This window comes from Dasypus novemcinctus, chromosome 2 (assembly GCF_030445035.2).
Source record: "Dasypus novemcinctus isolate mDasNov1 chromosome 2, mDasNov1.1.hap2, whole genome shotgun sequence".
Lineage (NCBI taxonomy): Eukaryota > Metazoa > Chordata > Mammalia > Cingulata > Dasypodidae > Dasypus > Dasypus novemcinctus.
This window is the reverse complement of record NC_080674.1, coordinates 89,619,014-89,631,082: the sequence shown is the minus strand read 5'-3', so window position 1 is coordinate 89,631,082 and position 12,069 is coordinate 89,619,014. Positions and strand designations below refer to the sequence as shown.

At 39.3% G+C, this 12,069-nt stretch overlaps 1 protein-coding gene across 2 annotated transcripts in view; it reads right to left on the bottom strand.

Annotated features, from left to right (window-relative positions):
• The window catches only part of RASA1 (RAS p21 protein activator 1), a 105,496-nt gene extending 98,080 nt beyond the window's left edge, over window positions 1-7,416 (bottom strand). The window contains exon 1 of one of the 2 annotated variants that reach the window (XM_004470611.4): window positions 5,923-7,416. In XM_004470611.4, the coding sequence (XP_004470668.1) occupies window positions 5,923-6,434 (512 nt within the window). In that variant the 5' untranslated portion in view covers window positions 6,435-7,416. The remainder of the gene's footprint in view (window positions 1-5,922) is intronic. The other variant, XM_058275695.2, reaches the window with a different exon arrangement.
• Between the last annotated feature and the right edge of the window lie 4,653 nt (window positions 7,417-12,069).

The following is a 12,069-nucleotide window of genomic DNA, read 5'->3' as shown; positions in this document are numbered from 1 at the left end:
AGATTATTCATTGCCAGGGGTTAGGGGTGAGGATGATGAAGAAGGGTCATAAAAGGGCAACACAGGAATACCAGCAGTGATAAAACTAGTTTGTATCTTTACCATAGCCATGAGTGCACAAATCTATACAAATAATAAATTTGCACAAAATTAGACACCACATATGCACCCATACAAATGGGTATATGTAAAACTGTTTAAATCTGAATAAGATAGGTAGAGTGTATCAATGTCAATTTTCTTATTGTGACGATTATGTAAGATGTTACCATTGGGTAAAAATGTATTGTTTTTTATGTATGTGAATCTACAATTATCTCAAAATAAAACATTTAAGGGAGTTAATATAGCCCTGTGTTCAATCTCCAGCCCTGTGTACCTCAATCAATCAATCAATCAATCAATAAAATACTGAATTTAAAAACCAGATAGCTAGACCAATATTTAGGTAAACACAGAGAGAAGAATATGTTCTATTATAACATGTCTTTAATATAAACCCAGTCTAATGAGTATATTTATGAAGATGACAAAGAATTGAAAGGGATCTCTAAGTCTTTCTCTTAGCTTGAGACAGCTATATTAGAGAAAAAGAATTGTTAAAAGTAACAGTGAAAGTTAAAACAATAAATAAACACAGGAATACAAAAAATTTGTTGAAGTAGCTGTGTCACCTCTAGGATTTTCCAAGGCTACCATAGTCAGGCACAAGATGCTTTTCACACTATAATAATCAGACATGTATTCAACACAGGTATAGCCAAATGAGGTCCAATAGGAGTTGCTGACTCATGAAGAAAGAAAGTAAAGTAAAAAGGTAAGTTTTTCTTCTCTAGAGTAAAAAGTAAGAATTTCAAGAATAAGAACCCTATTGCCCAAGCAGTAAATTTTTATTCAACCTGCTCCAAAATCATCCAAAGCCATTTTTAAAGATGCAGCCTTACCCAATGACTGGCCAACCTTTAAGTCTATTAACTTTTGTGAGGGTGCACAAATACATATGTGTGTGTGTAAGGCATACAAAAATCATAGCATGTACATAAGAATTCCAGTTATATCACTCTGCTTTCTCAACAATAAAATTAAAAGTAGTTTTGAGAATTAAAAGATAATCTATGTAAAGCACTGGACGTATGGTAAATGATTAGAAAATACATGGTCTCTGTCTTTTGTGTTTCTTCTGTCCCCCAGCATGTTCAGTGTTTCACACATTCAATCATGTAATCACTAAAATATCTAAAACCATACCCCAAATATTGTTGAGATGTGATTAGATATAAGAAAAAGTTATCAGTAAGTTATATCTAGTAACAATATTTTTAACTTAGCAACCAACTGAAGTGTATTGCAGGTCATTTCGAGATAACACACCTATCATTCAATTCCTACATATTTAATCAATGAACCAAAACCAACACCCATATTAACAATTTTTTGTTTAAATTAAATAATGGTAGTCATTGTGGGAATATCTGACTCATATAATGAAAGGCAACTTAACATACTGGACCTAAGGGAAGAGCTTGTATTTGCCCCTTCTCCCACCCCAAACTCCCTCAATTACTTCTACACTAATATTTTCTGGTATTACACGTAAATGAATGATCCATGTGGTAATATGTTACTTTCATGCCTCTTGGAACCCCATCACCATACTGTGAAGATACCTGAGCTATGGAGAGGTTACCTGGTGGGGAAAGAGATGCCCCACTATCCACCAGCTATTCCAGTCATCCCAACTCTAAGACTTACTTTTAAGTTAAGAAGTTACCTTTGAAGTTACAACCAACAGATGATGCATGGAGCAGTCCCCATTTTCGTTCCCCAAATTGCAGAATCATGAGAAAATAAACGAATGTTGTTGTTTTAGCAACTAAGTTTTGGAGCACAAGATAACATATCTATAGCAGTAGATAACGTATTTCTTAGAAATAATACATGTAAAGCAATACATAGTAGGCAACCAAGAAATGTCAACAGTAAAAGTCATTATTCTTAATAATTATTATCTTTCCCCCCAAAGGTACCATTTTGGGTATTCTTCAGGCCAGAATTCAGGCCTGGTATAGATGACAGCACACTGGATAGCTCAGAACCCTCCTAAAAGGGATGACTGCTACTCAGCTCTAGCAACCTACTGTCATGCAGAAAAGTCCACCAGGTATGGCAACGTCCTATGATCTTTCAAGAGATGCTAAAATCCAGGTTTCTTACATGTGAAATCACTCTATTTTTAAATGGTGGGCAACTAATTACTAAATGTTCTAAATATAGTATAAACCAAGTTATAGATAACTACTTATATTTACTGTAACTACAGTACTAAGCCCAAGAACCACCTGCAACGGCAACCTCAGTTTTAAAAATCTCTCCATATAGTTGAAGGGGAACTGGGAAAACAATACTCCTTTATCACCACCTAACCCTTATGGAAGACAGAAAGAAATAATGAGGACTGTGAAAAGCAACTCAGTAAAATTACAGGAAATGCCAGTGATAAACCCCTCTAATTTAACCTTATCTCTATTAAAAATGAAATTTGTTAGCAGTTTATGTATTCAGTTAGATACAGAAGCTTTCATAGCAGGAAACAAGATGAGAATTTTTTTCTTTTAAAAATATTTTCTTAAAATTTGGTTAAAAAAGGATATATAAAGAGAAGTTACAACTGTACAAAAAGACAAATGACACAATTAAAAGATGGGCAAAAGACCTGAATAGACATTTGTCCAAAGAAGAAATACAAATGGCAAAAAAAAACATGTAAAAAATGCTCAACATCACTAACATTAGGGAAATGCAAATCAAAATACAATGAGATATCATTTCACACCTATCAGAACCGCCACTATTAACAAGACAGAGAATACAAGTGCTGGAGAGAATGTGGAGACAGGAGCACTTACTCACTGTTGGAGGGAATGCAGAATGATACACCCACTGTAGACTACTGTTTGGCAGTTCGTAAAGAAACTTAATACAGACTTGCCACGTGACCAGGCAATACACTACTGCGTATATATTCCTAGAAGAACTGAGAGCAGTAAAGCAATCAGACATCTGCACACCAATGTTCACAGCAACATTATTCACGACTGCCAAAAGATAGAAACAACCCAGGTGTCCATCAACTGATGAACAGATAAACTGTGGTGTATTCACACGATGGAATATTATGCAGCTGTAAGAAGAAATGAAGTCAAAGCATATGGCAACATGGATGAATCTGGAGGGCATTATGTTGAGTGAAGCAAGCCAGACACAAAAGGACAAATACTATAATGACTGTGTTACTATAAACCATATATAATGTGTAACACACTGTATGATTAAAAACATAAATAAAATATATGTATCCAGTAAATTTAATTGAGAAATGTATATTCTTATTCAACTGTGTTTTCGTTTTTAGTTTATATTTTCAATTATTAAATGTACAAAATAAAGTAAAAATAAAACTTAGTACGCTTGACTCTAGTGAGCAACAGCACAAAACCAACTGGATACAAAGTTGAATTCTGTGACAAGGGAACCTTAGTCTAACAAACCACTTATGGACTCAAATCTGTGATCTGAACCTCCGTAATACTATGCTATCAATAGCTAATGTTATCTGTATTAATCAAATATTAATTTAGTCCAAAAACCTTTCTTCAATACTTATATAAAAGATTTGACATTATTTAACCAAGTTAAGACTTTTTCCTTCTCCCATTTAATAATAAGAATTTATTTAAAAAACAGTTGAATTTCACCTCTAAAATCGCTTAACCTACTCCTGGAAACCTTTACAAAGTTAAAATAAAAATTTTAATATAAATAATCATAGTAAACATGCCTTTGGACCTTAAGACAGTCTTTAAAATAGCTATTTATAAGGGATTCCCTACCAAAAGAATTAATAGGCAATTTAATGATTCTATTATACTACTGTTATTTGGGGGAATTATTTATTGAACACTTACTATGTGCCAAGCACTGTGCTGAATAATTTCAGGTTTCTCATTAAATCTCCAAAATGACCATATGGTGGAGGTACCATTATTATCCCCATTCTACAAATGGGGAAACTGACCTTTCCAAGATCACACAGCTAGTAAGTGGCAGTCAGGATTCCAACCCACATCTTGTCTACCTTCAGAATTTGCACGTTTAACCACTACACTTTATTGCCTCCAGTGATTCTGAGTTGATATCTAAGATAAAGAAAAAAGGAAATTTGTACTTCTCAGTAGCAAATTTTAAAAACAAACTAGAAACGGGATACAAGAAAAATTCTCATATACATAGCCATACAAATATTTTTATTCCCAAATGTATATGATAATGATAGAAATCTCACAATGGACTTCTCACAAACATATGTCATGTTTATTAGTAAATACTCTTATGCTTATTAAAAATTTAGAACTACAATATTGTAAATATGCCTAATTAAATTCAGTTGTGAAATGGCATAAGACTAGATTCTTTAGATTCTTGCAGTATGAAAAGTTGCACTTTGTTTATTGTAACTACAGTGCTAAGTACTTAGTGGACACACATATTTAACTGACTGGTATTTTTTTTCAATAAAGACTGAAGGATTGCAAGCAGTCCTGTAAAAAGGGAAATTTTAATACCCTTAGGAAAGTCTACAATATGTAGGCAGGATTGATAAGTTGAAATAAAATGACTAAAAGAACTGAACTTTGATTTAAATAATATAAAGGGCACACAACATCCCAATACTATGGCATAAAAGTCCAACTTTACTTTTCCACCTTAAACATCAGAAGATTTAGCGTGAAGTCAAAATGTGGATTAGTATTCAGAATCTTTTCCTAATTAAAGTCCTTTCTAGATCCTCTAAAGAAGCTTACCCACAAACACTTTCAACTGTGGAGAATGGTTATCAACATACGAATCAAATCTTTTCTCCTTTTAATACTCACCAAGTTTTGTTGAAATTCTAAGTGTCAATTAAGACTAATGTCAGGGGTCTATAAAACAAGTTTTGCCTGTTACTACTTCCCATCTCAATATTTTCCTCTCATCAAGATTCATTTTTCTAAATACATACCTAAGTTTACTTATTAAAGGAGCAAGTAAGGGAGGATATAACGTTTTAAAAAGTCATTTGTCCTATACCTTCTGCAGGAGACTGTCAAACCAATTTTCAAATAGAATACTTTACTGGCCATCAACAAAGTGTCAAAGGGAAGCACCATTAATTTTGTTTTGCTTCAACATTGCACTTATTCAACTATGAAATAATTACACTAATTAATAAATACCAATTCTACACAAGTTACAGACACTGTTGGAGTGTGGACCCTTAACCACACCTAATTCACAGAACTCTCTGACACAAGTTTTCCTAAGTGATTCAAAGACTTTTCTTTATTACCATGTTTTCAATAGACAAAGGTTGGGACTGGCAGTGCAACAAAAAGAAAGCATTCTGACCTATGCAGTTTTCAAATGATGTTAATCCAATGCGCACTTAAATAACTGTATTCAAAGATTCCCACTAATCATCCGGCTTCAGAGGATAACACACACGCAGGTTAATAAAGACAAAGACTGCCTTGGTAGCTGTAAGCTCAGCTGAACCCCAGGACACCTCCTGAATTTGGAAGGGCAGAACTATGTCCCGGTCTCACTGGATGAACACATTTTCTCAAGCTTCCCATCTTAAAAAACTTTACATCTTCCCAGGGGAGCAATAAATATACGAAGACGCCAGGGAGCATGCCTGTAGGGAAGTAGGGAAGATGAGTGATCAGATTAAATCTCCTCACAGGGAAATTGAAGCGTCAAAACTTTTTTTTTCTTCCAAAACAAATCACAGCTGAAAGAGCAAAGTAGGTGTCCTCCTGCATTCCCCACTTCATTCCCCGAGCTAGCTTCCCTTGTTCCTACGTAGCAGTTCGGACTTACTGGTTAGTTGGAGGAGCGGTCAGCGGGATGGCCACCTCTTCCTCCTCGTACTCTGGTCCATCCAGAGAGTCACCTTCGTCCACTGTTCCCAGGCCCGCGCCCAAAGGGGGCAGTTGAGGAGGGGGCGGCAGGGGAGGGAATCCGCCTCCTCCGAAGGTCTCAGCAGGCAACGAAATGGTCCCCTTGGTGAAAGCCATGTCCCCAACAGGTCCAGCAGCAGCACCAGCCACGCCAGCTACAGCACCCCCTCCTGTCAGTCCGGTTGCCCCCAAAACTCCCGCCACAGAACCGACTCCTAGGAACCCTGACCCCGAAGCGGCTCCGACACCCAGAGTCCCGGCGATTCCGGTCTCGACCAGTCCGGGATAGGGGGTGGCTGCTGCAGGCAAGGCTGCCGGTATCTTCACCCGACACACAGCAGGATAGTCACTGGAGCCCGCCACCACGCCGCCTCCTCCAGCCCCGGCGGTCACCGGGCCGCCCTCCTCACTCCCGGCCTCGGCCGCCATCATGTTGAAGCCCGCTCTACTCTGCCCTACCCTGCCCGCCCCGGAGCCCCGGGGGCCACCAGGCCCGGGCTCCGAGTCGCCCCACCCAGGCGCGTCCCCTCTTCAGCTCCCCAGGCGGAGGAAACAACAACAAAAGGAGGGAGCCCACCGCCGCGCCCCCTCCTCGGGCCACAGCCCAGGCTCCGGCGCTGCCCGGGTTACGGGAAGCGAAGTGGGCAAAAAAACCAACGCCTGCACAAATGCTGCCCAAACCGCCACCTTACACACTCACGCACACATACATATGCACAGAAGCGAAAAACTTCCTGACTGCACTAAAGAGGAAGGGAAGCACAGGAAAGCGGCTGAGGCAGCTGCCGCTCCTTCAGCCACCGCCGCCGCCGCCTCTTCACCACTCCAGTTCCGGCCACCCCCACCGCAGCCACCGCCGGTGCCGCTGCTGGGGCTGGGGCCACAGCAGCCGCTCCATCCTCCACCGGGCTGAGATGGGAGGGGTATGGAGAGGAGGAGAAAGGGGGGCGGGGTAGCGGGGAAATCGACTAAACCGCTCGCAACCTGGAACTCGCTGTTAGAGAAACCCGAGAGAGAGAGAAAGAAAGGCGGGGCAAGGGAGGAGGGGCCGAGAGAGGAAGGAAGGGCGGGGTCGGAGAGAGGCGAGGCCAGCTTCTACGCAGGCGCGATCCCGGCGCGGGAGGCGGGGTCCTGGGCCTGGAGGAAGGAAAAGAAAAGACGGGAGGGAAGGAAGCGGCGGGAGCGTGCCGCGCGCGTCCTTGCTGGCTGTCTTCCTCTGGTCCCGGCCCGTGGCAGCCTGGCCCCTTCTCTTGTCGTTGTCCCCGGTGCCGCGCGCGTGCCTCCCAGGGCTTTGTTCAGTGGGCCGGTGCCCTGTGTTGGGCCTTGTGCCAGCTAGGACGGCGGCGCGACGCCTGGCCGCTGCGGCGCACTGGGGTCCGAGGAGCCGAGGGGAGGGACTTGAGCACGCGGCGGTGATAATCGGGGAGGCGAGAGGAACCAGTTCGCTGTAGAGAGGAAGGAGTAGAGTAAAGGCAAAGGAGGTTGAGGAGGAGCCAGGTCCTTGCTTCTTGACGGGTAGAAAAATGACCCTTGCCAACCGAGCAGAGACCAAACTTCGGAAGGGCCCGATGGTGGCTGCGAAGGCCGAGGCAGTACTGTTCTTATTTTTCCGTTTTTGTTGAATGATATAAATATTGCAAACTTAAAAAAAAAAAAAAAGTTCTAGAATTTAAGAGAAAACGAAAACAGATAAAGGGGACCAGCAGGGAGGGTGGGAAATTTTGGTAGAAATACCAACTGAATTTATGTCTCTACCATGGCATGCATATGTTATGTTTTCTTAACCTGCCATTTCACACAGACACACCCGTTTACCTATTAGGTACTAAGGAGGGTGTGTGAAAAGGAGAGTTGCCATAGCCAATAGTAATCAATACACTTTTGTCCTTCTTGTGCAGAAGACTAGGGCATGCTCCACGGTGCACATGTGGATGACAGGAACTTCAACAAGGCAAATATCAAGTAGGTCCCACAGTGCAAGTTATATTTTATTATATGCTTCCACATATGTGGCGGTAACTTGCCCTTTTTCATTCATATATTTTTCTTGCTTTTAAATTCTCCCAAGAGGGATACCACATTGAAGTCCATTGAATATTGATCTTTGAGATCGATATTTTCTCTGCAAAGAATGAGCAAACCAATAATAGGAGCACGCTGGGGCTGGAGGTTGTAATAGAAGCCAGAAAAAAAGGAATATGCAACTTAAAGAAGTGACAAGGTACACTCAAGACATTTCCTATACTTTAGAATTTGCGTGGGCCTGTTTACAAATCATTGATAAGCAAACTTTTGACTAAACAGCAATCCTGGGTTACATTATGCTTACTTCTTATCCAGTGTACCACTTCTTATCAAGTGTACCACCTAGAGAGTGAAGATGGACAGTTACCAGAGCTATAGTTCTCAAAAAGTAGCTTCAGACCAACAATCTCCAAGGATCTTAGAAATGCACCCTCAGTCCCTCTGAATCAGAAGCTGGATGATAGGGCCCAGGAATCTGTTTTAAGGAGCCCTCCGTGCGGTTGCACACTTAAAGAAACACTGCATTAGAGTATAGAATGCCAATCATGAATGAGGTATACAATACCTAAAAGGTCCTGAAAAGAAGAATAAGTAAGGAAACAGATTGAATGCCATTCATTAGAGGAGGATAAGAAATGTGGGTATTGACTTGATAAGCTATTCTAGAGAGTAGGTTAGGAACTGAAAAGACCAGAATGAAGTAGTTCCATAATGCTTAAGAGAGTAATGTAGTACTACTTATGGTGGCCTTCCTGCGAATAGTTTTCCTTTTATTTAGACTTAGAGCCTCAGAGTTAGAAGACACCATGGAAGTATATACTTCCCCTAAGGCACAATGTATGAATCCCTAGCATGTTTTATGTAACCTATTCTCGAAGAGCTACAAAGTTTTAGCATGCATCTCTTCTAACACTCATCCCCCACCAGCCTTTCAATATAGGACATTGGGCTGGCAGCTTATCACTAGCTCTTGATTATAATTATAAGTCATCTTCACTAAACAATCATATACCATCTGAATTCTGCCTGAGAACCCAGTCAGGCTACAAAATTTGTGGAATTGCCCCCTTCTCCTTGAAAATCTTTTTAGCAATTGAAAACCTATGTTTAATGCCCAGTATAACATCAAAAATATACCGACTTATATTGTTTCTTATTTTTTTTTAGGTATACATATCCATAAAACTACAGCAAATACAATTGGTGGTCTCTCTTACTGCCTGTACCAGTAGTAGGCAACTCTACCACAATGCTTTGAAAAGATCTCCATTCTTTTAACAAATCTAAGATTATTAGATTAGCTCACATCTTTGGAAATCAATTTCTAATGACTAAGAAGGACATTCTAAGTCTATTTGTAAATAACCTGGTACCGATACCTTACCTAGCTTACATTTAGCCTTATGGTTGGCACTGTCCTTTTTATGCCACACATTTTTAATGAGGTATTTTCAAAATATTTCATATATTCCTATTATTGAACAGATTTGGACCTTGACCTTACTATACTTTATGTACTTCCTTAATCTCAAATTAGTCTTCTATTTTTAATGACATCTCATCTTTTCTGAAGGAATTTAATGTTCCCACCTCCTTTATTTTAACTACTTTATTTTTCTCCTCAAGTTGAACTTCTTTCTCTCCTTTATTCTCTCATGTTCTCTTTTTTCCCCACTACTATCTCTCTCAATTCCTATTTTTATCTCCCTTTTACTTCATCCCTGAACTTTCTGACATAGATACTTCTTAAAGTTTCATGAGTCAAAAACTGAAGAAATTAAAAAAAAAAAAACAACACTGAAATATCTATTGGAAGAGAGGCATTGCAGGGATTCTGCAGGAATTGGTGTTAGGTGTAGCCTTATATAACATCAGTTAACGAAGGGAAGTAAACAGTCTGTTAATTAAATTCACAGATAGTATTAAACAGGAGGTTCTAAAAAATAGAACAATATACAAAAGAATAGAAAAGACAATTTCAAAATAGCCTTTAATTAAGTAATATCTGTGATTTTAGAAAAGTTACTGCAGATATTGAAATAGGATATTTAACAAGGAATAAATCATCAGAAATACTGGACAAAGACTTATGGGTGAAAAGACACTAAAAATTTAACTTTAAAAAAGGAAGCTGGCTCATTTATTGGCAACCTAAAAATAAACATGATACATTACAAAATATTTTGCAGTTTTTAAACCCAAATTTTGTGAAAAGGTAATTCTGGGTCAGTGATAAAACTATAATTTCAGATAATATAAAGGGGTTTAGATCAAATATATAACTAGATTTGATCAGAGGGCTGAGCAAGAAATAATAAAGATTATGTCCCATTCCTAGTACATACTCAGCTATACAAATAGGCTTCCAAGTTTATCTAAGTAGTGTAAAAAAGTTTCATTAAGCCAATAATTTTGAAAGGAAGCTTTTACTCCTAACTCCCATTATCCTCATTACATCTGTTGACCTCCTGTTAAAGTCCTCAAGAGGACTGTAGGATGATGGGAGAATAGGATGTTCCAGGAATTGGTCCATATACAGAACAACTATTAAACAGTCAGGAACTGTCTGAATCAACTATTTTGAAATTCATGAGTCCCCTAGAACACTGAATAGCATCCAAAAATGAGAAGAGGTAATTTTGAATAGCATTCAAAAATGAGGTAAATTACAGTTAATGTCAATAAAATGCTCTCTGTGGCAATTACCAGTGCCCATCTCCAACTCCCATGGCAAGTAGCAGTGGGGTCCAGCCCCTACATAACTTGCTGGTGCCAGAAAAAGACATAAAAATCTGAAGAGCAGTTTGGATCAAAAGGCATTCCTTTTGTGCATCTCTGACTGTTCTGTTTGGAAGATTGACTTGGGAAACTGCCATGCCTCTTCTTTCAGAATTTGCCTTTCAGGCAAAAGCAGCTTAAAACAAGGAAAGGAGTATAAGAAGTAATTGAGACAGATGCCCTGGGGCAAAGTCTTACTTCTTTAAGTTATGCAATGGATCATCCAGGAGAGGGAGAAGATACGTCTGCCAGGAATTAGAGGGGGCATTCAAAATCCTGTAAACATGGGAACTCCTAGTGCCACCAGCAAGCACAAGCTCAGGACAAGACATAGCACCAGAATATACAGAGATTTCCCTGCACTTTGCATTTGCTTTGAGTGGACCTTCCAGATAATAGGGCTGACACTCAAGAAAACCTTTGTCATATCACCAGCTGGTTACAAACACAAGAAACAGAAATCTTAGGAAATAAATCCATAAATAACATTTTAGAATATTAAAATGTACAGTGTGAAGATAAAGGTTACAAGACCAAAAAAAAGTAAAAAAAGGAAAAGAATAAAAATCCAGAAAACATCAACAAAGAAGACCAGACTATAGACATAGTGGACAAAGACTAAAAAATGATCTTCAATATGCTAAAGGAGATTAAGGAAAATACAAAAAGACCTAAAGAATATCAGGAAAAAACCAGATGAATACAATAAGAATCTCATAATAATGAGATAAAAAATTTAAAAAGGAACCAAACAACTACTGGAGTTGAAGACTACAATAATGGAAATGAAAAATTCTCAGGAGGTTTTCAAGAGTAGAATGGAGTGAAGCGGATGTGGCTCAAGCGATTGAGCTCCTACCTACCACAAGGAGGTTCCAGGTTCAGTTCCCAGTGCCTCCTAGAGAAGAAGAGCAAGACAATGAGCTGATACGATGGGCTGGCACAGCGAACAAGCTGATGCAACAAGATAATACAACAAGATCATGAGAAAAACATGAGAGTCACAACAAAGCAGGGAATGGAGGTGGCTCAAGTGATTAGGTGCCTCCCTCCCACATGGGTTCAGTTCCCAGCGCCTCCTAAAATGAAGATGAGTATACAATGAACAGATGGTGAGTGCAAATGACAAAAAGACAGTGCAAATGAGGGGGTGGGAGAAATAAAAATAAATCTTTTTTAAAAAGTAGAATGGAGCTGGCAGAAGAAAAAAATCAGTGAACTCAAAGAAAAGACAATTGAAATGAATCAGGCTGAGGAGAAAAAG